Genomic DNA, 26,882 nt, shown 5'->3' with positions numbered 1-26,882 from the left:
CGCTCCTTGATGCGGGTGGCATCACGGTCGAAGCCGCTGTCGAGGACGCATGTTGATGCCTAGAAGGGAGACGGGACCAAGGAGGATGGCGACGATGGCTGTGGTGGCGACGATGGCTGTGGTGGCGACGCGGCGAGGGATTGACTGGTGGAGGCGTCTCTCCATCTCTATCATGGCCCATAGTTCTCTTGGAGAAGAATGAGGGGAGAGAGAACATGGCCTTGGAGAAGAATAAGGGAGGGGAGACAGAACATGGCGTTAGTTGGTGACCACCAGAGTCTTTGGCAACTAGTGGTAACTAGTATAGTACCCGTGCGTTGCCACGGGATAACAAAATGTGTGTATCAAGAAAAATGTAATGTGACATGAGGAATAGACTATCCACATATGATATCTCATGGTACTAAAATGGTAGATAAATACATCTCATCGTCGTCCTCTCCCCTCCCTCTTCTCGAGAGGAAACCTCCTTCCACGACCCTTTATTTTCCGTGTTATCTTCCTCATACTTTGCCGTGCACAATCTCTACTACTAAGTATCTTGTGCAATCCCTGTGTCTCGCGAGAGATTAAAATTTACAATGATATATAATATTATACAATCAAATTTCAAGAAATTTGTTTGTAGCTTCTATAAAGATTGTCACACGGGCACATTCCACACACTAAAATATGATGGTGCTTCAGTTATACGGTACAATATTCAAAATGCAGTTGGTAAAAATTAAGTCCTAAAAAATCCTAAAAAAAGATAATATATTGTCGCTAGAGTCCTTTCTGAATGTGATTATGCGGACCTGGAAAGAAGAAATAAATTTCAATGCACTGAACGTGTATTAAACACATAAACTAAACACCACCTTGTAACCATGGAATGGTTCTCGAATAGCTTGTATTAAACACGGCCATGCATTCACTGATTTTTCTTGGCTAAAGCTGGGCCTCCAACTATCCTAAAAATGTAGCCCTGCGTTCTCGTATAATATGTTGCAAGCAGCCACACCATCCTACCTATGGCCAAAAACCGAAGGAAACTACTACATATCTCCTACAAAAATATATGGTTGTAAGCCTCGAAGGTACTCCAGAATGCGGACACAAAAGAATGGCCGATGTCAGAAAAAATATTGTGGCCTGACAATTGTAATCAGAAACCATCAGCGAGAAGCTCTCTGGCTCCTCTTTCATGGATGCTCTCGAGCTCGTAGGTGTCAGCAAGTGGTGGCCATTAGAAAAATACAGAAGTTCGTTTACTCTTACTCGTTGCAACAGGTTCCTCACTTTGTTTTCTGGAATTTGTCCCAGAGGCACATCATCTGCCTAGGCTCCTGGTAGTGGGCAACAACATACCCATCCTCACAGCCTTCCACCAAGATCCTTCCATCGTTCTGGTATGTGACATCGAAGCCTTCCTTCTTCATCTCATTGATCCATATTCCCATCGCCACATCCTCCAGCTTGAACACCTGCAAGTCAAAATCCCTCGTTAATATTCCACGCCACAGCAGGGAGAAACAGCTGGAGAACGTGGTGTTTTCTCTAGACTGCCTTCAGTATCGTTTCAGACTGAAGCAACTGAAGAGAATTCATTATCTCTGCTCGAAAAGAGGGTACCCTTGTACAAATTTTAGAAGGGCGTGTACCTTTAGCTCCCCTCTTTTGTGTTTTCTGTAAATTTCTTTTGCTATATCCTAAGATACAATGTATCCTGGTCCATGTGCCCATGGGGAATAGCGCTCTTCGGGCCATTCCTACATAAAGGACAGAAGTAACAAATCAGATGATTAAGAACAGGTAGCATCAGAAGAATTTGCTAAGCATATGCTACATGATAAATGATACTAATACACATGCCAGTCCAAAACAGAGATAGTGATAGGTTTCCATCAATTGTTTAATACTCCCTCCGTTCCAAAATATATGTCGTGGTTTTAGTTCAACCCGAACTAAAACCAGAACACTTATTTTGGAACAGAGGGAGTAATAGAAAAATAAGGTTCAATCACACAAACAAAGAGATTCCCTGTGCTGAAAACACGTTTGCATAATCCCGCAAAAAAAGAACACGTTTGCATAATTGTGCAATAGGGAAAAAAGTTTAACACGTTACCTCTGAAGTTATGTACCACTTGCTGTACAGATCTCGATGAGGCTGAGAATCAGAATTGACGCGGCCATACAGCAGCCCATGGCTGATATTTACTTGACGCAGGGACAAAAGTATCTCATCTACACGAACAAAAGCATCATCATCGGTTTTCATAACATACTTGGCTGAAAGCACATTTGTCTGCATGAGAAAAGTGATGTCAGAAAATGCAGGCTGCAGGCAGAATTCCCAGGGTTCCACTGTACTCCTAAATAAAGAAATACCCGCAAAGAAATTAAAGAAATTCTACCAAAAAAGTAGATACATACCCCATATATGCAAATAGCAATGGTCTTCCAAAGAATCAAGCTGTAATAATCAACAAATGGCATCAATTGGATGTCTCCATATGTCCGTCCGTCGTTCCAGAGCTCCTCGTTCACCACCTCATTTTTATGCTTTTATCAAAGAAGTCAAAGGGGTACATGAGTATTGACCATGAAGTGAAGAGCGGTAATTCTAGTATATAATAGAACACAAGAAGAGTTATCACAAAACTTCAAAATTGTTGTCTTGTGATGAGGGGTAAGCAAGTACACAGTGAACACAAATGCAATCAACAGAGGAGAAAGATCTTCAATAAGGTGGTCACTGCACAAGCATGATACCCCCACCCCAACCCACGCACAAAGTAAGGACTAAGCATGTTCGTTTGTGAGGAAAAGTATGAATAAAGCCTGTGTTATGCTGCTATCCATATGCAGCTCTACACCTATTATTTGACAAATGTACACATATTGCATATATGTAGGTACAACAACTATATGGTATACAAATTACTGTAAGATATAATATCCTATGTCTTTCATCCTTACCAGGCCAACAAAGAACCGAACTGCGACTTTTCCTGAGCAGACAGCATCGTACTGCATCCAGGTTCTTCGAACCACCATTCTGCGTTTAAAACTATTTTCTGTAGAGAATATCCCAATAAAAATATCAATGGATTTATCCGTAGGGACAGGTGGAGCCTTCAATATTTCCAATTCAGTGACATGCTCAAAGTCCTCTGTTGTAGCCAAGCCACTTGCTAGCACAGACAACAATTTAATATCTCCTTCAACCCTTACTTCACCAACAAACCCAGGCTCCAAATCCTGGTAAAAATGTGGTACATTAGTAATAAGAACATACTTTGAAACAATTACATAAAATAGTTTGATAATGAGAGTATGGAATAATAACTTCTACATACCATCGTAAGACGCAACAACAAAATTGTTACCCTGGCAAAATCAGTTTGCCAGGACACTGTTACAAAATGCAATAGCAAAACGAATGTCTCATACACGACTCACCTCTCGAAATGCATAGGAAGTGACATGCTTCCCATCTACAGTCATATGGATCCCCTCTGCTCCAACACGAAGAATTGTTATAGCAAGATATCCTTGTTACAAAGAGGAGAGGCGGATCCCCGCCCGCGCTGCGCCCTTGTTCTTGGGCCGCCCGAGCACCTCCATCGCTCGACGCCGGCGAGGATGAGGAGAGGCGGATCCCCGTCCCCTCTTCTTGGGCCGCTCGAGCACCACCATCACTCAACGCCGGCGAGGATGAGGAGAGGAGGATCCCCGCCCACGCCGCGCCCGCTCTTGGGCCGCCCGAGCACCACCATCACTCGACGCCGGCGAGGATGAGGAGAGGCGGCCGTGGGTTTTTGGATGGCGCGTTCGGGACGGGGCTGGGGCGGGGGCGAGGCGGCTAGATCCGATCGGGTCCGGAGTGGTGGAACGAATCAGGGATGGGTCGGGGCTAAGGATCTGGGTATCTTCTGACATTGCACATCGTACTAACATTTCACCACATCTAAGGAGCTCTAAATGGTCTAGTAGATTAAAAATCCACTCAGAAGGTGCAAATATATACCCAGTTGACTGAATTATTCAAATGAGTAGAGATTATTTTGCGGGCTTGAGATCGGAATCAATCCAGCGAATACACGCATCGGAATCAATCCATACCTTGTGACCCCCCTGTAGATGGAGCTTCTCTTCCCAAACGCGGCGACGCTAGTGGCGGAGGCGTCAGACTCCTTGCTGCTCCTGCTCTACTCTTTCTTTGCCCACTTGGGCGCCCCTAAAAGATAAGACACGGTTAAATATTTTGCTAAAAGAAATTTTGCATCTGGTAATGTTGTATTCTGTTATACCTTTAGTCTCAAGAGAACAATTTTGTGCATTTGCAAATTTGTCCGTCTCTTGAAACTGTACTCTGCATACAACAAATGCAGAAAGTGATGTTAGCTAAAGTCTGCAGAGAACAAATAGAAAATTAAACAAGAAAGAGAAGCTTGCAATGCCTATTTGGGGTTTGTTCAAGCTGAGCAGATTGAACCTGCTACCTATATAATAGAGACATACTTCTTCACATATGAATTATGGATGAGTGCAGCCAGAACAGTTATATTATAAGGGTTGATTGCAGAGTTAAACTGAATTCATTTTCAGGTGTCTAGACTGATTTCTAGACCATCAAAGAGTTGATAACAAGGTGATCAAACAAAAAACTAAATTTACAAAGAGAAACAAAATTAAACCTAAAAGCTATATGTCGAGAGGTAGGAACCTAAAAACAAAATTTACAAAGAGAAACAAAATTTACAAACTGTATCCACTACAACCAAATAATGTCGAGAGGTAGGAACCCAAATTTACTATGTTGACTAAATAGAGAGAACAAAAACCATTAAAAAGAGTACATTACAACTATAATTAGTATTTTTAAGAATGCAGCATAAAAGGGCAAGCGCGCTATATATCTGAAGTTTCAGTTGGGAGGAATTTTAGCTATGTCCTTGATATATCTGAAGTTGTGTGCTCATCGAGTCTAATGCACAAAGAAAGCATCTTTCAACCTACAAGGACACCAAAAGAATTTGAGATTTGGTACACAAAAATAGGATTGTGCCATATATATCAGCAACACTCAAGTAGAATCCAAATACATTAGGACAAATAGCTACGAAAAATGGATTATATCATGCTTCTTTCTTTTTCTATTAAACTCCCTTCCAAAGAATTTTTTTTCCAGAGGGTAGTAGAAAATGTAGGACAGTAAAGTATTATTCTTCTGATTATATGGCTAGGATGGTACATATTGAAGGGGTATTCTGTATCATCTTTCTTCAGGTGTGCTACATCATAAACTATTGCATCCGGAAGTATGTGTATCCTCTCACAGATGCCCTTTGAAATATTGTATTTCCCCACAAATAGCAGCCTTCACGAATTGTAACACGGAATTTTTCTCAGCAGTGGCAATGCCTCTTATAAAGAAAATTATGTACAATACTAACTCTGGATAATTGTCAGTCTTCCATCTCCTTCGAGCTGCATCATGGAGCCAAAAAAAAGTGAAACCTTACCAAAGTCTAAGCCGTGACAAGAAATGTCAAACCCAAGTAGATGCTATAGAAAGTTAGAAATTGAAATGTAATATCTTTAAAACCATCTAGAAAACTTGTGACAAGGCATATGTTACCTTCGGTCCATCAACTGATCAACCCCTCAAGTAAGGTATCAAACAATGTGTGTTGCAAAAATACAATGATCATCTATTTCTGGTACAATATTTACAAGTATCATCTGGTTTCTGCAGAAAATGAAAAGCAGAGTCAATCTAACTTATAAATTTAAGCGTACAACAATCAAAAAGAACTTCAAGTATGAGTACGATCATGGTATGCTAATATGATATTGTGCTAGAAACCGAAATTATCTTATATCAGATTTATAGATGTTACGTAAATTCACCACAAGAACATGAAGCTTGGCATGTTAGAATAAAAGAACTTCAACCCCCGTGTAACACAATCAGTTTCATCAATTCACCCATTTTAAAACATGAGTGTGAGTATAAGTATGAGTAGAAATTGATGACTACAACTTGTTCTATATTGTCGAGGGGCATTAGTTAATGTAGACAAAGAATTTATTTATTTTTCTTTCAGAACTTTTAAAAGGGTAAAGACATCCGATTTCCGGCAATTCAAGCAGCGTCTGATCTGGGGGCTTGTGCTGGGATTCGACCTACGGGCAACACGCTAAATCTTGCTCCGGTCGTCGAACTCAACGATACCGTCATTGAAACTATCCCCGGATATTTTGCATCTATTTTTATATGAAGATCATTAGAGCATCTCCAACAGCCGCATTATACTAGCGCCGCGTCGCAAAAAAGGCAAATATAGCGCGCGCGCAACGCGACGGACAGCTCCAGCGGACGCGCTAAAACCGCGCGCGCGCTAAAACGAGTTGGACGCGCTGGCCATAGCCCCATCCCGCGCTGTGTATTTCGGGCGTCCACTTCCGCGCACGGCAGACTCAAGCGCGCGCGCGAACTCTCCCCTTTTCTTCCTCCTTTGCTCCCGCGCGCGCCGGGGACAGCGCCCCTGCCACCATGGACGCGCACACCGGCACCCCGCTGACCCCGCTGTACAGTCGCGACCCCCCCCCCCCCCCCCCCCCGCCGGCGCCGCAGCAGCCGCCGAAAACCCTAGCGCGGCGGGCGTTGGCGTTGGCGCCGCCGCCGCCGCCGGAGCTCCGCCTACCGTCGGCCTCGCGCTTTACCTTGCCTCAAGAAGGGAAAGATCGGAAGAAGAGGAAGACGACGAGGAAGATGATTGATGTGTTATATGTCTTCAACTTTGTTGGATGAACTTGTATTTTGAACTTGGTTGGATGAACTTGTGGACATGGCTTTTATTCATCAACTTGTTTGTGTTAAATTTCACATGTTCATTGCATTTTGATGAATGTTTCAAACTATTTTTTGTTCAAATGCCATATATTTGGGCGCTGCTACAGCGGCGCGCGCGCTGCATTTTAGCGCGCTGCTGGAGCGGAGCGCGCGCGCTGCATTTTACAGCTACTGCTGGAGCCAGCGCTGCGCGACGTGCCAAACCAGGCGACCAGTGCGCGGCAAACTAGTTTTTTAGGCGCGGCGCGAAGCGCGCCTGTTGGAGATGCTCTTAGTATTCTTCTTGTATCTTGCACACATAAATCACTAAACCATTAAATGCCCAGGTTTATTTCAAATGCACTGAATAAAGGCCTATGTGTACGCATCTAGCTAAAAGAAAAAAATCTGTAGCATAATAATAATTATTATTATTTGAAAGATCCAGCAGCTGGCTGGCTTATATTGAACAAAGCAGGTAGAAAGGCGGCTACAACAAGGTGGGATTGATCCTAAGGATCAAGGAAAAAAAAGAAGAGGAAAAAAGGGAATAACATCCCAGAAAAGACCTACGAACTTCTCCCGGTGATTCCCCGAATGGGTGCTCGAGGCAGGCCGCTCCCGCCTGCCTCCAGAACTCTATGGAACGCAGCTCTGACTCTGAAGGAAAGATTCAAAGAAGAACTATGCGAGGCTGGCGCCGTGGAAGACCACCGAACGGACCAGCTGTTGCCTGTCATCGTTGCCACAGGGGCCCCGCCGCCGCAGCTCCGACTTCACCGCAACAAACAAAACCGAGGTAGTCTCACGGACACGTCGGAGAAGAGCCGACTACCGCAACCACCGCAATGCCTCCGACTTCACTCGCCCCATCATCGTTGCCACATCAGCTTCGGCGCCACAACAACGCTTTTCATCACCTAACCTTCCAAACACACCCCTTGGTCCCTCTGACCGGATTAACCTCCAAAATCGATGCCCTCAAGAGGGGTGCGACGTCAAATGCCGCCAACGACCGACCCTCGGGTCTGGAGTTTCCTCCGGAGTTGTCCCTCGCAGAGGAAGAGAGAGCTTCCCGTCAGGAAGGTCACGGCGTCCACGGACATCGCCATCACAGGCTCCAGCCATGGCCAGAAACGGGTTTTCACCCAGCCCTCGAAATCCTCTGGTCGATAGCCAATCCGTCAGCCCACCTTCGGACCTCCTCTACGTTGCACCTCCACGCATCAGCCACCCAGGCAGCCAAATCTTGCATCCCCATCGCCGCAGCACGATGGGATGCTCTCTCTTGGCCCGCAACCAACACCACCGCGCCGCCCAGCAGGAAACGACGCCCGAGCTCCGGGGCCGCCCCGGCGTCCAGCCTCAGCCCCCCTGCAGCACCGCATCCGCACAGCCTCCAGCAGTCGCCGCCGCGCAGATCTGGCACCACCACAGCAGGCCCCTCACGCCCCGCCACCAGCTGTGCCGCCGAAGCCCGACCGGAGCACCGGATCCCAAAGCCCCAGGCACCGGAACCCTGACCTGGGAGGGAGAGGGGTCGGTCGGGGGCCTTCACTTGCCTATCCCTGAGAGGGGTCATCCTCCGCCGCACAGATCTGGCGCCGCCACAGCAGCCCCCTCACGCCCAGCCACCGGCTGTGCCACCGAAGCCCGACCGGAGCACCGGATCCCCAAGCCCGAGGCACCCCCGCGCCGCGACGCCTGGCGCCCGCGCCGTCTCCAGGGCGGAGGGGTCGCTCCGTGCCGCCCCCGACCACCATGAGAACGCGAAGGCCCCGCCGCCGCCGGCTCCGGTCGGGCTTTGCCCGACCGAGCCCCGGGGCGGCGGCGGGGGAGACAGGCGAGGGAGGGAAGGGGGCTGGGCGACCGGGGAGGGAAGCTCACGCTGACAAGTGATAACAACACGCGTGACGCGTATGTATTTGTAGCATAATTATTATATCTGCATATACTCACTCCCTGGTACAAAGTTATTAGTAGCGATATGTAATTTATGGGGGACTCAGTTAGAATCAATACCTAAAGTTTTTTCACTGCACATCATGTACCGGGGCATTTCGTGGTCAATTAGAAACAATACATGAAGTATTTTTTCCACACATGATGTATCGTTCCTACAGAGCTGAGACATGATAATTAGCTAGTTAGTTGTTTGTCTCTGCCTATAGCAAAGCACTTCCAGAGATCAGGAGATCCAGCCATGGGGGAAAACGAGGAGAAGGCCAGGTTGAGCTCCTCCATGGACCCGGCAGTGACCACCGTGGCCACCTCACTAGCGTCGTCGTCGGTGGTTAGGGAAGCTGTGTCGGTTGTGGACACGGCCATATCCGTGGAGCCCGGCGACGGGAGGTCAAGGAGGAAGAAGAACGACAACGGTGGAGGTCCACCTCCCTTGATCCAGCGACGTGGACGGATCCATCCGGGTGGAGATCGACGTGGAAGGATCCATCCGGGTGGAGATCGACGTGGACGGATGCATGAACGTAAATATTACCTAGCATACTTGTCACAGACACACACAGCTCACCTCCACAGCGTATCCCTATAGGCGACACACATCACAACTAACCCAACAGAACATGAAAAATCATGTAATGAACAGAGGAATCTAATGGAGAATCAGCGAATATGATACCCCAAGATCTTACCTGACATATTAGAGGCCACAACCGAAGCATCAACATACAAGACAACATCAAAGCCATCATCCTCGGTGCTCCTTTATTTTGCACGAAAGATTTTGAGAAATCACCAGGTGTCTCTGCAAACAAAACAAGACCAAGATCAATACAACACACCACATGCCTGGGAAATTCGGAACAAGCAAATCTACTGAGGTGGTGGAGAAGCGAAGAAGAAGAAAAAACACTCGAGGCCCTCTATGCGGGGGAGGAGGCGAGGGGGTACCGAGGTGGTGGAGAAGGGCCTGAAAGCGGCGGCGGTGGCGGCCTTGGCCTCTCGGAGGCCCCACGATACGCAGCTGCGCCACATCTCGCAGATCGGAGCAGCCCCTAGCGCGCGCGTTGTAGGGGTCGGCTCGGGCGCTTGGGTGGGGTGGAGAGGAGCACGGGAGGAATGGTTGGGGCGAGACACCGGCGGCAGCCTATGGAACCCTAGCCCAGGTTCGTGCTCGGGAGGAAGAGATGGAGGAGGAGGGGGCATGGGGCGGGTGTGGATGCGACGGAGACGACGGCGACGACGGCCAGCACGAAGGCCGGCTCGCCTTCGTGGGGGCGTGACGATCGACGTCGCTAGAGGGAGACGGGCAGCGCGAGGGACGGATGCGGCCGACGCGCCAGAGTGGCGGCGGCCGGCTGTGGGCACGAAGGGGGGAGGCGGGGAGTCGGGGTAGGAGTTGCTGGCTAGGGTTTGGCTCCTCCGAAGCCGCCCGTGCGAGCGACTCGGGAGGAAGGGGTTGTGGGCACGAAAAAAACCAAGACAAAAAAAACCCAATGGGAGGGATGACGAAAAAAAAACGAGACGAAAAAAATTCGATGAGATCCGGCTACCAACTGCCCTTTTAGGAGTAGAGATTCCCCAAGAAAAGTAAAAAAAAGTTCAAAAAGTCCTCAAGGCAAGTAAGAAAAAAGTCAAAAGCAGATAAATCATGTCAACACATCGCAATGCATGGAGCAACGTAGCTCACAATAGCAAACGCACGAGAGGCGCCTCTCCTTACCTGCTTTTATTCTCTTATTACTAGATTAATGATGATGCGCGTTGCTGCATCCATCTATTTATACAATAAAAATAATAGGATTTTTCTTAAATAAATGACTATATGAGGCACAGTAACTTCTGATAAACATAACTAAATATTAGGCAGTGACCGAAGGAAATCTTATATACAATCATTAAAAGCAAGGTTTACACATAGAAATATGATTGGTATGTCCAAATACACTATATTTATTTGTAATATCTTCCTAATAATAAAGCAAATTCGGTTTCTGGTCGTCCGTCTTGGAAATTATCCTAAAATTTTGCATAAATTACCAACCATGCCACCGGTAAGTAATAGAAAACATTTCACAAAGCGAAAAATCTTCGACTGGGCCGGCCTATGTAAAAATCTCATATATTACGCTCTGCACGCTGGGAGAATATCCAACACACCGTACGGGCCGGCCCATGCACAGGCGACTACTTTTAGTTCCGTTTATTTATTTATTTTCAGTTCTGTTTTATTTATTTATTTTAAATAAATTGGAACTTCAAATAATCTTTAAAATTTTAATAAACTGAAAAATATAAATGAACATATTAAAAAAATTAAAATGTTTGTGACTTCAAAAACTGCTCGGAGTTTTGTAAAAAATACTCGCATATAAAATAAAATGTTTCCAATTTTAGAAAAAATGTTTGTACAATAAGCAAAGTCCATGATCTCAAATACAATTCCATGTATTGAAAATTATTAAAGGCATTTAACAAAATGCTTTCTAATTCAAAATATGTTAATGCATTTAAAAAATGTCCTAAAATTTTAAAAATAGCTAATGCCTGTTATGATAGTTTCTTTTTTATTTAAAATTTTCCGTTCCATTTTTGTTTATTTATAAGTTAAATAATTTAGAATTACAAAAACTTTTGCATATTAAAAAATAGGAATTTTGAATTAAAATGCTGACGAATTTTTATTTTGAATTAAAAATAGGATTCAAAAAAAGCGGCAGATTTTATATATTTTTTGCAAATTCCAAAACAATGTCCATGAATTTAATGAATATATGACTGATTTATAAAAATGTTTGTTTATTCAGAAAAGCTGTATGCGTTTCAAAAAATGTTTGGAAATATAAAATAAAATCCTCCAACATAAAAAATTATGTTCGTCTTTTCTTGAATTGGTCGCCAATTCAAAAGAAAATATTTAAACCCGTTCGAAATATAAAAAATATTCACGATTTTTAATAAATGTTTGTGAATTGTAAAAAATGTTCTCGATTTTAAAATTATTTCCATATTTGTAAAATTGTTCACGAAAGATCTAATTTATGTAGTTAAACATTAATGCTTATAAGTCTTTGTGACAATATGCCTGTGTGAATTTTGAAGAATTAACTGTTGGATGGATTGGATTGTTATTGTATGTTTTCTAAAAAAAATTCTTGAAATTCAGAATAAATCTTTGAGTTACCAAGATTTTTGACAACCATGATATATATTTTTTGAAAATGTAAAGATTGCTTAAATTTTTGAATAAATTTAAAAGAAGAAACATTTTCTTGCATTTGTGCACAAATTTTTTAAATCAAGCAATGATATGTGAACATAATTTGATCACCATCATTAAAGATTATGTTTTTTTTCTTCCGTGGCAACGCACGGGTCATTTTGCTAGTAAATATAAATAATCAATACTACCAAGGCAGATGATAAGCAACGGATTGTTTACATGGAACATTCATGAAATCTTCACATCCACCTCGAGAGAAGCCACCATGTTTGGAAACAGAAAAGAATAGGTGATCCCATTTCTTAGCACAACTACAATCAAGATAGAAAACTCTATAAACCATGAGTGACAAGTATTAGAAAAAGGAAAGCATGTAAAGTTCTCGACTGAGCTTGCATGTCACTCTAGCCAACATCAGTTAAGATATTTTGTTTCAGCAAATACATAATTGATAAGATAAGGACAAGTTTTGATAACACAAAAATCAGAAAATCATACTCGTGCAAGCAATTGTTAGATACTTCATGCTTGCTTCCTGACATTGATGGAAAAAAGCATCGTACATCACCTATCAAGTGACGTGATAGAAATTCAAGGACGACGTCATTATGAATCAATAGGCAGGAAATTATATATAAAGTATGGCACAATGCTCACACTCAACATCTTATTTTCCAACTCAAGATAGAAAACCAAGTCCAGGAAACACGATGGGCGTGTTTGCTTTCCCGGGTCGCACCTGGCTCGCACCTGGCATGCAAAATCGAGCGTGTTTGGTGGCCTGGACGGCTTTCTCAGCCTGGCCCGACAGATGCAAAAGAGGCCTCCGAGCCAAGCTCGCGGATACGCAGGAATCGGGCGTATCTCGCAGCCAGGCCCGCGCTTGCATCACGTATTTCCCTTCCCCCTTTCTTTCTATCGAGCACACAACCCACCGCTGCGCTGCCGCCGCCTTCGTCCGAATCCTCTCGCGTGCAGCTCGTCAGACCGGTCCGTCGTCGCCGCCGGTCGTCTGGTTCGCCGCCGCCGCCGGTCATCTGGTTCGCCGCCGCCGCCGCTGGTCGTCTCCCTCCCTCTGATCCCCTTTATCCCCCCCCCGTCCCCCCCCACCCCTCCCCATCTCTCGCCTCGGAAACTTCCACGAGCTCTTGGGGAGAGAGATCACAGCCCCGTCCGCCCCTCCATCCGCCATGGCCCTGTGGCGGCGCAGCTCGTCCTGGCTCATGTCCTGCTCGCGCGTGCCGGACGGCATCGTCGGCGGGAACGAGGCCAAGGTCTCGCCCGAGGTCGCCCCGGAGGATGCCCCCAACCGCCGCCAGGAGGAGAGGTGGTCCCGCCTGGTGCTGGAGCTCGTCGGATCTCGTCACGCCACCGGTCGTCCTGTCCGCCGCCGTCGAGTCTCTACCACCGGCATCTCCTCTCGACTGCAGCGTACCAAACAACATATGTTCTATTAACATCTCTTGTGCATCCATATCATACAATCTACCAAACACACATCTTAGCTCATCCTTGCATCAACCCAACCAGGCCATGCTCACCCAGTATCCCTCGTGCAATGCAGGCTAAAGCCACTCAGGCAACCAAACACACCCCATATGTATGCTCATTATTCCTCAATTAAAACAACATTTTCTCCTTAGAAAAATGGAAATTAGATGGATAATGTACCACACTCTCGAATATCATTGTTGTCACGAAAGAGACAATATGCTCCTTACAGTCCCATCGGTACTAATTTATACTTATACCATCATTCAGAGCCAATATATGCAAAATCTATCATAATACTGGTCTAGAAAAACTTACATAAAGAACTTGAGCGGCTACAGGAAAGACGAGCAGAAGTAGCACCGATGAGATCACATGGCACACAATATGGTGCTAGAGCCTGTTCATGATAATGGAGCAGGTGACAGAGTTCAGATGCGGTATATGATGGTGGCGAATGTAAGGGATTGTGTGGCGTACTTACGTTGATGGATTGAAAACCCTAGAGATCCACTATGTGTCCTAAGTATAAAATTTAGAAAGGATACAAAGACACAAATAATAATGTTAGTAGTGAACTGAAAAATAAAAACCTCATCAGTGCATCATATAATACTTTAAGGAAATTAGGATCAGCTCATATTAAAATAGCAATGTTCAAAATCGATCATGTTACGCTGAAAGAGCTCACTTGAATATAGATCCTATGGTCCCAACATAAAATATGATAATTTCAAAGTATCATGATGCAGTGATATAATGGTTGAAAATCTGCCAACGGAACTTTTTATTTTGATCATGTAATAGAAGAAAGGGATTGTAAACCAAGAAAGTCGGCTATCATTAGAAACCCAACAAGAATAATATTCAAATATTCTCTCTACATATTTTCGCATTTTGCTTGCATCATTGTGCACTGGTAGGTCAAGAAAGAAACTACGAAAAATCTGAACTATATGAGAAGACAAATCACTACAACGACATCCCAATTTTATTGTTCAATTAAATGTACAACAAAGTTGATTAAATTATTCCTTACACTTTTTATACTAATCGTACTCAGACAAAAAAATCAAGCACAGACTACGCTCTAAACAATCCATCTACAACTCTAATCGCACCAAGACAAAAACAATTCAATCCAAGAGCCGAGTTTTGACTGCAGGATACAATAAAAATATATTTAAATCCAATAAGTGGAACAATTGAACTGTCAGTTACATGTATATGTCATGGAGATGGAGGGGAGGAAAAAGGTGAGGGAAGCGACCAAAGCATTGAGGACGGGTGAGACGGTGAAAAAACCAAGAGCTGCCAAGGGCTAGCGAGATGGCCTCATCCCGCATCTGCAACACCATGAAAGACTCAATGTCTGAACAAAAGAAAAGAAAGGCTGGATTTGTGATGCATATTCAAGAAGATACATACGAGACGACCAAGGTGCCGGTTATGAACATCACCAAGGACGTCTCTGCCGCCTCAGTGCACGCAGAGAAGCCGAGGCTTGTGTCTCCACCGAGGCTGACCAGCATCTGCCCTTCAGCCAGCCACCTCGCAGATTTGTGAGCGTTAATACGCCGTTCTACCCTGGAAAATGACAATATATTTCTGGTCATTTAAGATCCTGCCTACAATAGGAGGAAGACGTAGGTGGCAGGAGAAGCATATGCCCATGGTCGTTGTGTAGAAAACTTTGTTCATGCATATACAATACATATAATTATTAGAATTGCCAGCTGAATAGCAAACTCAGTTAGAATTTCATGTCGACATAAAATCCTAATGTAATAAGATTAAGAAAATTCTATTTACCAAATCTAATTAATGAACACAATGGCTAGAACAAAGAATAGTTGTACCTAGATAAAATTAAAAAATGCACATGAACAGGTCCACACGAACAGAGTGAACCAAAGGGTTTAATCCGCAACCCCACCGTCATCCTGAGATCGTTGCTAACCAGCTGAAGGCAAATCCATCAGCGCTATGGAGTACGGCTATAGAAAATATTGAGTCAGATCATGGTTTGAAGAGAATCCATTCAGGGAGCAAGGGAGGGGGAGTAGACCAGCAACAGGGGGAAGGAGCAGAGTGAGAGGAGGTCCACGCCGCCATCGCCATGGGATGCGAGTCCTCCCCGCATCTGGGAAGGTGCCACGACACCGCATTGGAGCGTGGCAGCGCTCATGGCTTGGGCAAAGAGGAGGGCCGACGCATCGAGGAGCAACTGGAGGCAGCGAAATCGGTGGGGAGCGGCGGCCGCGTGGAGAGGGGTCGACGGGGTCGAAGTGGTCGTGCCCTCATGGGAGATCGAGGGGTGCCGGTTTGGATGACGAGGAGGGCGACACAACTGCTGGAGATGTTTTTTTAGGGGTGGCTCATGGAGTCCTAGAGGAGTAGTGGTGAGTTGGGTTATATTTGGTTAGTGATCTCGTCTGCGAGACGTGGCCCAGTTTACAAGAGAGCTCAGTTTTGTCTACTGGAGTAGCAGCCCCTAGGACAGTTGGGCCACTAATCTTCATAGTTAGCCCATGCGGTGGAGAGCACTCAGATCCGACGGTCAGAAACTGCTAGATCGCGAAAACGGACGATCAGAGTTACAAATCGCTGAGAAGGCTCGCTTTAGGCTCAGTTTTACTGTCCTAAATATATATGGGTGTAAAGAAAAACAAATCAATGACATTGCATATAAGTAAATTTGCAATTCAATTCTAGTTGCAAATTGTACTAATACTACATCAATCCAAGGACGATTCCGACGTCTCGCCCAAGGCCGTCAAGGAGCATGTTGTCGGCTTACCCAAGGCCATCAAGGAGGATGCTAGCAGCTTGAACAAGACCGTCTTTGCAGTCGCCATGGTGCCAGTTTTTGCGTTGTTCCACCGTGAAACTTGGGCCTTCTTTCCTAATTTTGCCTAGAGTTGCTGTGAATTTGGTAATTTGTGTTGGATATAAATGGTGTTGAATGTTTGCATACATAACATTGAAATTTTGTGTGGCTGTGTTGGGTGTACCATCTCATGCATTTTCTCCACATTCTAGAATGAAGGAAATCTGTTGCATTTTCTCCACATTCTGTAATGGCAGATAACAAAATTTTAATTCTAATATGATGCTTGTCTAATTGAGCTTGCTGACAGCCGTCTTCTGTCTTCTCACAGGCTTCTCAACTATGGGAAGTTTCCCTATGCAATCACTGCTTCCCTAAATGTTTACTCTGTTGGTCCATCTTTATCTGCTCACCAGATGCATTTAATTTGGCTGCACCAATGTGTTCCATGTAATGGAATGTGAGGAGTGGAACTTTAATCACAGTCCACCCGGTAGCACCAAAATAGCTCTTATTAGAGGGACAACTTTTTTTTGGGGGGGGGGGGGGGAGGGGGGCAACCAGAGAAAAGAGAGTTCACTTATATTTTTCCAAAGCATCACCAACATTGTGTCCTCATAACAATAACCATACACTAAACTACAAGACACTCGAAAGAGGGACAACTTCTAGAACCACCATCTTTCCATATGCTAAGGTCCTCTTTGTTTAAAAAGTCCTAGGATTTTTTTTAGTCTCAACTAAAAAGTCCCTAGTCCCTATCTGTTTGGTTTCAGGGACTAAACATGGACTACAGGTTATTAAATGACATGCTAAAAGACCATGTTATTCTTAATAATGGACTAGAGGTTATTAAATGACATGCTAAAAGCAGGGGCACTGTTGGAAAAAGTCCCAAAAGGTCCCAAAAAGACTCTCTCTTAGGGACTTCTTTCTTTAGTCCCAAATGCCCACTTTTAGTCCCTAAAAGTCCTCCTGTTTGGTTTAGATGGGACTAAAAGGGACTTTTTTAGTCCCAACACCAAAAAGTCCCTGTAAACAAACACCCCCTAAATTTATGCAGAACTTCTATAAGCATTTGAGCTCAAACCTTGCTACATCTTTTGGTATACCTGTTACCTGCTACCTCAGAATGTTGGATGCTCTAGCGTAATTACTGTGCCAACCTTCTAAACCAACTATTTGACAACATAGTTGGATGCTCTACCTTTGTACTACAACTACCACATGTGCTTCTCCCATTGGCCTGAAAATTTGCAGCGTAAGTCAAACAAGTGACCGAAAAATCCGCACCATATTGTATTTTCCATTAACCCATTCTAACTCTTGCCATACAACACAAACACCTGCGTTGCGATATGGAGTTTTACTCACTGTGTTACGCACCAAAATGACTTATGTGTAACGCTTGCAACATGGTTTTCCTGATAAACACGCGACACAAAGGGAGTTCACGCCGTGACCGCAACAATGGCACTTTTTGTCTCACCCCGAGCATTCGAGCCATCCTAAGCCATTACACGCCAGTGGCCAGGTGCCATGCCACACGCCACACACACGACAACTCATGGAGGACGCCAAGCCCATGAAGAAATTATCTCAAAATTTTATATGTCACGCGGGCATGTTATTAATCCATATATTCACATCCCTTACAATAGAATCTCATTATTGCAACCAATTCCTACATCATAACGTGTGGTAGTTTTTAAAGATCCATATAAAGAAATTTATAAAACTGAACCAGAACTCTAGTTAACTCTTGGTGCACCAAGGCAACATTAAGCTCAATGAACCCTTCATAGCAAAAAAGAATAGTTTTCAGATTCCGATGAACAAATTTGTAAAAGTAGCTTAAAATGAGTTAATTTGCATCCAACTAAGACACATATGAGATATAAAATATTCAGTTTTGCTAATTCGTAGGCTCCCAGGAATATGTTTCTCCATTTGTTAACTATTATAATATATCTAAGTTTGGTTGGGGCTGTGTGGTCGCATGATGTCCCACGGTAGGAATAATGTCTCGGTGTTCGATCTCCGGATTCGGTGGTGCGTCTAGTGTCGTCACACGAACTCTGGAGGTGTGTCTCCGTCAGATCAGGTAGGATCCAGTTGGTACTGGCCTTTCGTGAATATGTTTGATTCCATTTTTTGTTCCTCTTCGTTAGTGTGTTTACATCCTTGACCCTTCCAATCTATGCCTTATCATTGGTGATGATTCTTGCCCCGTTGCTTAGGTCCTAGGGGATCTTACAACGATGACCTTCCGAATGTATACTACAACAAGGTTTTCCCAACTCCGATGAGGGATGATGACGGCGGTGCGTCTTCGACTCATTTCAATGTTTATAGTTCTCGTTATGGGGTGAATGAACCTATTTGTATTTTTTATTACCTCTGATGTATTCTATACTACCATAATTGGTTGTCAATAGATTGAAAGTTTCTAAAAATGAAAAAAGAAATGAGAGTTTGAATTTGGAATTTGTAATAGAGGCACATCGGGTTGGAGGTCTTGAACCACATTGTAATACAGGAACATCGAAGAGGTGGACAATGCACCAATGTTATGTATTGCCATCTACGAGTGTTATAGCATCGATCACTCACAACAGTTGAGTGTGGGCCGGCCTTAGAAGAGTGCTCAAGTACTGTAGCAGACCGTTGGGCGCCTATTTCGAGTACTGTACAGAGCCACTCGGCTCAAGTTTTAGGTGGTTTCTAGAACCTTCCACCCACTTTTGGGCAGGTACTATTTTTTCCCTTTTTTCCTTTAGTTTCCAGCATTTGTTTTCCCTCGTTTTTCTGTTTTCTTCCAAATGGTTTTTCTGGTTATTTTCATACTTTATTTAGCTCAAATTCAAAAGCTACTCAAATACACAAACTTCTTAAAATTCATGAACATTTTTATATTCATGAATAAATTTTGAATCTTTACGTTCATGAATACACAATTTTTTGAGAGTCGTGGATGTTTTTTAAATCATAAAAAGGTCAATTTTTGAACAATTTCTAGAATTCACAGATATATTTGTATTTTATTTTTTATTTTGAACAATATTTTAGGATTGTGAATTTTTCAACGTTTTTTAATTCAGCAAAAGGTAATAACTAAAATCATGGTCAATTTTTGAATTAACTAGAATTTTTTCAAATTATGATTTTTGTGAATTCACAACCTTTTTTACATTCCTTATATTAGTTATATATAAAAATAAATATGACCAAAATAAAAAAAAATTAAATAAACATGGGTTTGATTGGATCGCTATCTCTGCTTGTGCTTGTTGGGCCATGGCCATGTCGATCTGGCACGCGAAGAATTCACACATTAACGCCTCGTACATAGCAGCTGATTACACGAAACTCCAAATTAAGAAGTACCCTTTGCAAAGGTTACTCTCACCTTTCCATGTTGCACAAGTGAGATATTTGTTGTAAACTAAAAGTTTTCTTCTTTTCCTAGATTCGTTGAGTAAAAAATAATTTATCATTTGAATAGTGCGTCCAAATCGCGAACCTTTTCACCATGCGTCGAGATTTTCGAAATTAGATTCCATATTAATAGGTTTTGACTAACTTTTTTTATTGAAAATACCAGAAGAAAAAGTGTTGAAAGTGCATTTGGAGCCCTCAAGAACAAGTTTAAGATCCTGGATCAGAAGTCATTCCACCCTTACCCTACCAAGGTCAAGCTTATTCTTGCATGTTGCATCATTCACAACTGGATCCTGCAATGGGAAACTAATGAACTTGTGACAAAGGAGGAGGATGTAACTCACGATGAGGTGATCAGCTCCGGCCATGGCGTGGAAGCATTTGACAATGAAACATGGAAGAACAAAATGTTGAAGTAGGCTCAGGCAATATGGGATAACAGAAGTCACATCAGGATCTGAAGAAGAAGAAGAAGAAGAGGAAGAGGATCAACTTTCACCTAGTTTGCATTATTGAACTTTCGACTATTCAACCATATTGACACTTAATAATTTTTACTGTCATTTGCTAGTAGCTAGGATAAACTGCCACTTATTTTCTAATTACTAGGGAAAGAGAATGTTGTGTGTACGATAAGGTCATCACTAATGAAAAATGGCAATCACATTTGTAGCTGGTTGCAATCAAACAACGTGTTTATTTGTCTAACATCATCGACGCAGGCAATCAAATAGTGTGCTAACATATTGGTCCCTTCATACAAATAGCCTAATACAGACAACTAAACTACATGCAGATGTTGGTTTTTAGTCTATATTAACGCAACCAGGTCCAACCGGGACAAATATACAGAATGATTTAAAACTCGCATGTGAACCAAACACGTCCCAAGAGAACCATGGATATGGTTGTAGAGTCTGCGATAATTGTGAAGTGTGCACTGCATGTACCACCACGAGATTCATGCAAGGGAGCCGTGAGAACTGAGCACACAATCTCCATTGGATTTTTCCTTCCCCGGGCGTGCGCCTGTGTCGTGTGTCCGTGACCATACGTAGACAAATGGAGAATTTCTTGATGCTTCTCCGGGGGACAATCGAATGAGAACGTACGTGATAGTTGGCTGAAATCCCAATGACTGAACATGCATGCGTGATCGTGATCCAAGAACCAGACTGCAAACACCGGAGAGTTGATAGTCCGGGTACAAAGTACAGACTCATTTTCTTACTTCCTTCCTTCATTTTCTAAATATAATTATTTTAGATTTTACTATGGACTACATATAAATGTATATAGACGTTTCTAAAATATAGATTCATTTATTTTATTTTATATGTAGTTTATAGTAAAAAAAATAAAAAAAACTTATATTTAGGAAATGATCTCTCGACTTCGGGGAGATAAGATCTCTTGTCATTGCCGTCGTTCTCTGGTGTATGCGTATGTGTGTGTCCCTGACCCGTGACACGTGAAAAATTCTTGACATAACATTCCCTGGCACAGGCCTTCGGGGGGCATTATGTGTTGGTTCGTGCACCACAGAACTGGAAGTGAAAACAAAGGGTGGACCGGACCTCCGAGGCGGCGATCGAGGCATGCGTCTCCAAGGGCGCGTGGTCTACATACAAAGTTGCAGCCGCCGTGTCCTCTGCCCGCTGCCAGGAATCAACGGAGCACCGGTGAGGCCAAACGGCAAATGGCTCGAAACCATTGGCGTTTCGGTCGCCTGCCGCGCGCTGTGATGCATATACTTCACCGATACAGAGGAAGTATATATATAACTGCATGAAAATATTGTATGTGACTTGTCCTATCATAAAGTTACTGGATGGGCACATTGCTCTTGAGTTCAGTCTCTTTGTAGTTCATGGTCACTGCACTCACTCGCGGGGTTCTGCAGACAAATAGTAGTCGTGTCATCGGTAAATGGAAGAAAAACGGTACTCACTCCATTCCACAATGCAGTGTATATAGATTTTTCTTTAAAGTCAATATTTACGAAACTTGACAAGTTTATAGACAAAACTATTTGCATCAAGGATGCAAATTCATACCATTAATTAGGTACATCATGAGATATATATGTATTGTGCTATCTCTGGCTTTCCTATAAGGAAAATCTCATATACTATTTTGAGATAGTTTTGTCCTAACTTAGGACACCTCTAAAGTCATTTGTTCTAGATTTTATTTCATAATTCTCTGTATCTTGATCCAAGATTTTTAATGCAGAATTCTCCGGTGTAATTAGTTTAAATCCAATGTGCATTTCTTATCTAGGATAAAACTAAATGTTGCATGTTTCAATACTAACATATTTGATAGCTTACTTTTATATTTTCATTTTATTTTGTTACAATTTTAATGTCAAACATTTGCCAAAAAATGTTAAAAATTATAATAAATGATAATAATGTTTGGAAATAAATATATAATATAATTAATAGTCCATATGAATACATGGGTTTGTCGATAATTTTGAAGTAATTCAAGGAGGAAAAGTATCACTCCGGTCCGCCATTCGTCGCCCTTCGTGAGTCATGTCATCCTTCACTATCATGGCAACTGACTTCTGCTCGAAGCAAGGGCCTATAACTAGGCTTCATTCTTAGGGCATCTCTTTGGTATTTCTGAATTTATCAGTTTGTCATGTTTACAAAGACACTACAACTGTTGCAAACAACAAGTATAGCAAGAACTCCACATCCGAGCTAATCAACAGATAAAAATATGGTACGCCCATAGGCGTACTCTCGAAAAAAAAGTTTATCATGTTTAGAACGGGATCGTGGGTGGTGTTGGCTTATCGAAACTGAATGTGTGCTCGCTTCATGTGTCATTTTGAATCAATAAAGGTGCTCGTTATTGAAGAAGAAAAATCAAATAAGGTTGGCCTTGATGCGCATGCATGCTACTCCCTCCGTTTTTAAATATAAGTATTTTTACAAATTTCATTATGGATTAGATACAGATGTATATAAATATATTTTCAAAGTATAGATTCTTTTATTTTACTTTGTATGTAGTTTAGGCTTATATTTAGGAAGGGAGGAAGTAGCTACTAAACCATGGGACGCGTGACTCAACCACCAAGCACCAAACACAGGTCTACGCCAACTGTCATCACGCACAAAACACCAGGAACCGCACGGTACAAATGCCCGCACGCGCGACACCACGCATCGTCGTAGTAGTCAGAGTTGCACACAACACACACACGTCCGCACGCACAGATCCTTGCACGAACCAACCGATCCATGGCCGCCGTCGTGAAGGCGAGAGCGATGTGCGTGCTGCTGCTCCTCCTCGTCCTGTCGGCCGACGTGCGGCCACAGGCCGTGGACGGGCAGGCGCCGCCGGCTCCGGAGGTGGTCGCGACGATCGAAGCGGATGCCGACGGCCGCGGCAATGGCACCCGCCCCGGCACCGGCGGCGGCGGGAACGCCGCGAGGAAGGTGTTGAGCACCATCGACTGCCAGATCTGCGAGTCGACGTGCCGGGTCAAGTGCCTCATCAACAACCTCTTCCAGTGGGGCACTTGCTACCAGCACTGCAAGGCCGACAACTGCAACGACTGGTGTAGGTAGTCATCCGTCGGGCTAACGTGCCGGTTGATGCATGACATGACACAAGCATGCGTGTAGCCGTGAATGGATCCCAAGTACACCCGGCCTTGCTAAAATTTTCGCTTCAACGCCTATATATGAAGAGGACGCTGCTATTTTGATTTTATTTACTTATAAACTCGAGCTCAGTGCACACGATACAGATGTCGACGCTCACAAACACTTGCACATATATTCATTCTTATCAACATTTCACGCACACCCTAATTCATTGAGCACGGTTTCATTTACAAGCAGAAACATGAGTGCTTCCTTGCGTACGTTGTCGTTCTGAAAAAACACATGAATGTTACTACTCTTACATCGAACTGTGCGGTGCTATATGCAAGAGGAACTGTAGAACAAGGAAATTCAATTTCTGCAATTCAAAGTCGTTTGCCTCGAAACCAACAAATCAGCCACTCTATGTTTTTCTTCTTTTTTGGTTTATTACGTTGACAAAATGTATACTCTAACAAGAAAATAGCTTTAGGGATCCCTAAGGCTCATTATATTTAGAAGATTCCAACGGAACTTTCACCAACGGTGTTTTTCCCTATATTTAGCATTCGTTTCATAGGAATGGAGATAGTAGATCCCAAAGATTGCATTCATATTAGCCTAATTTCTAAGGGTTCTTAGCATCAGGTAAGGGCATCTCAAGCGGTGACTGCAAACTTCTCCCACATCCGTCCACGGACAGGGGACCAGTCTGTGGACACGGATGTCAGGCCTGACAGATGCGAGAGGCCACCATCCAACACTGCTCGCATATAATTTTATCCGCATTTGAACTAATCGAATGAAATTCATGCAAACCGGTTGATATTGATGAGAGTTCAGATAAAAAATAGCAAAAATCATCCATACATAGCATGCAAATTGAGTCTATTACAACAGTGTCTCAAATTTGACTAGTTGAACCGGATGTCCAATAAGTTTTTCAACAATTGATCATGCCCTCCAACACATACCTTCCCATCAGCTTCGTCCAACAATGTGTGTACATAAATGGCCGTTCCTAGGTCCTGTGATACATCAGGACATCGCATGCAGGCTACATAATGCATAAACCAACATTGAGTTAATAAATCAATTAACAAGTTGAGCAAGAGAAAACTTCGTTCTCTGCCGCGTGCAATGATCAGCTTGCCTGCAGCTGACGAACCACCTTACTAAACTTGATGACACTGGTCTGGATAGTGTACCAGCGATACGGTAATGACCTCACATTGTGTTCTTGTACAATGCACATGTCATAGGGGGCAATGTGTTTTCGTGCGTGACATGATTCATGCACTTCATGCCAGAAGGTACCTCCTTTGCTCCTGCCTACAAAATATGTGGATACGGCCAACAACGCATCGCACAACAACTCATCCTTCATGGTCGAGTAGCTTGCCATCCTTCATATTCTAAAAAATGTCACATCGTTCAAAAATAAACTCAATGACGTTGGACCGAACACTTGTCGAGCATGGTGTTCGTCATGAAGGTCATTGACAAGGGGTGGAGTGTACCTAGGTACAACCGGCTACAGGGTGCACATCGATGTCGTAGAGGCAAGCGGGTGCATCGGTGTTGGTTGCGGGACGTCCCACAATACCTCTGTGGCGGCGGGAGATGTACATCAACGGCGACGGATGTGGTGGGTGTAGATGCAAAGCAAATGGCAGAAGGGACGGAGTGAAAGAAAATGAGACCACGAAGGGGGGGGGGGGGGCTTTCACGGTCCAGACATCGTGGTCCAAACGGATGCAGACGGTTTGAGGGTCACCGTTGGAGATGTCCTAAGACCTCATGAAAGTATCTCAAGTATCGAAGTGAACAAAACATTCCATTTTATTTCTCCTATTCTATCATGGTAAACCAAACAAGCCCCTATTGGGTAAACCCATAAAAGACGCACACGTTCTCAATGTGTTTGCTATTTATTCGTGGAATATATGTACAAATTGTAACTTGTAATTGGGACGTGGGCTATCATTTGTTCGTTCTTCACTTGCCATGCAACGTGTGACTCAACCACCTTCCACCAACACAGGTCCGCGGCCGTTGCCATCACGCACACAGCACCAGGAATTGCATGTACAAATCCCCGCACGCACTACAAACCTCACTTCGCTCGCGCCACCACACATCGTCGTCGTCGTCGACATTGCACATACGTACACACGAACCCTCCCACGAGCTTGACCAAGCCATGGCGCCATCCCCGACCGCCGCCGTGAAGACGACGAGAGCGACGTGCGTGCTGTTGATCCTGCTCCTCCTGGCCGACGGGTGGTCGAGGCCCGTGGCTGGGCAGGCGCCACCGGTGCCGGAGGAGGCCGCGACGATCGAGGCGGATGCCGAGGACAGTGGAAACGGCACCCGCGGCGGCGGCAGGAGCGCCGCGACGACCAAGGTGTTGAGCACCATCGACTGCCAGGTCTGCGAATCGACGTGCCGGGTCAAGTGCCTCATCAACAACCTCTTGCAGTGGGGCACCTGCTACCAGCACTGCAAGGCCGACAACTGCAACGACTGGTGTAGGTAGCCATCCGTCGAGCTAGGGATGCATGACGCGCGCATGGATCCATGGATGGATCACCAGGATGTTCGTTCTTTGCGGTTCAAAGTGTTGCTTTGGATGCAAGAAATCATCTGCCCTATGTTTGCAATTTTCCATTCAACGAATTTATATACTTTCCACGCGAAAATCCATTTGTATGTATATTCATCTTCCAGCATCAACCACCATTTTTTTCCTTGGTAACAAAAACAAAAAATAAATAAACATAAAACTAAAATGAGAATAAAAATAAATTCGTAAGAAGAAAGAAAGTGAAAAAATGTAACTCAAATAATGAAGAAAAAAAAGAGGTAAACATCTCATTTTAGTTTTATCCTTGGTATAATACAAAAAGGAAAAAAAGAAAGTGAAAAAAAGTAAAACAAATAATGAAGAATTTTTTTAACTCTTATTTTAAAAGGAAAATAAGAAAGAGTGCTTTTTTTTAACTCACATGCTCAAAACTGATTTTGTATTGCAACCTTGGACAAATTAGTAGCAAACCATCTTAATATGCAACTTTAACAATACAACATCGATTAAGTTTAATTTAACATGCAAAATATCACTATGTTAGGACTATTTAGAGATTCATTGTCTGGATATAGGGGTTCTAATTGAACTAGAAGAACTTAGTACCAAAGCTCTAAGGGAGAAAAAGAAAGCGTAGACCTTCAGTCACTGATCGTTTCATAGACATGGGTTCCGATCAGTTTTTCGTTAATTAATTCACCAATCTTATTTTTCTTAATTTATGAATGACGCAAAAAATTTGCCTTCGTTTCAAATAAAAGTATCGTAAATAGCGGTAGAGAGAGCATTTAGCAATTATATATATTTGAATCCTTTTCAGCATGCATTCAGCAATTATTGTTTTAGTATGCAAATGGACAAAGAATGTTATATTTGAGTTGACTAAAATAGCTTCTCGCATGCATACCTATCACGCA

General features: G+C 43.6%; 2 protein-coding genes and 1 pseudogene across 2 annotated transcripts; 2 read left to right on the top strand and 1 right to left on the bottom strand.

Annotated features, from left to right (window-relative positions):
- Positions 1-1,199: 1,199 nt before the first annotated feature.
- On the bottom strand, positions 1,200-8,408 carry LOC123402790 (annotated as a pseudogene).
- Positions 8,409-22,884: 14,476 nt separating this feature from the next.
- LOC123420962 lies at positions 22,885-23,522 on the top strand. Its single transcript, XM_045107480.1, has one exon. The coding sequence runs from the start codon at positions 23,031-23,033 to the stop codon at positions 23,358-23,360; it is 330 nt and encodes a 109-aa protein (XP_044963415.1). The 5' UTR covers positions 22,885-23,030; the 3' UTR covers positions 23,361-23,522.
- Positions 23,523-25,511: 1,989 nt separating this feature from the next.
- On the top strand, positions 25,512-26,069 carry LOC123420948. Its single transcript, XM_045107478.1, has one exon. The coding sequence runs from the start codon at positions 25,582-25,584 to the stop codon at positions 25,915-25,917; it is 336 nt and encodes a 111-aa protein (XP_044963413.1). The 5' UTR covers positions 25,512-25,581; the 3' UTR covers positions 25,918-26,069.
- Positions 26,070-26,882: the final 813 nt, after the last annotated feature.

Source organism: Hordeum vulgare, chromosome 1H (genome assembly GCF_904849725.1).
Source record: "Hordeum vulgare subsp. vulgare chromosome 1H, MorexV3_pseudomolecules_assembly, whole genome shotgun sequence".
Classification (NCBI taxonomy): domain Eukaryota; kingdom Viridiplantae; phylum Streptophyta; class Magnoliopsida; order Poales; family Poaceae; genus Hordeum; species Hordeum vulgare.
The sequence above is the reverse complement of the archived record's forward strand: the minus strand, read 5'-3'. Positions and strand labels throughout refer to the sequence as shown.

Coding starts and splice junctions, on each gene's coding strand:
- LOC123420962 (XM_045107480.1), top strand. CDS start 23,031: ATGGCCGCCGTCGTGAAGGCGAGAGCGATGTGCGTGCTGCTGCTCCTC.
- LOC123420948 (XM_045107478.1), top strand. CDS start 25,582: ATGGCGCCATCCCCGACCGCCGCCGTGAAGACGACGAGAGCGACGTGC.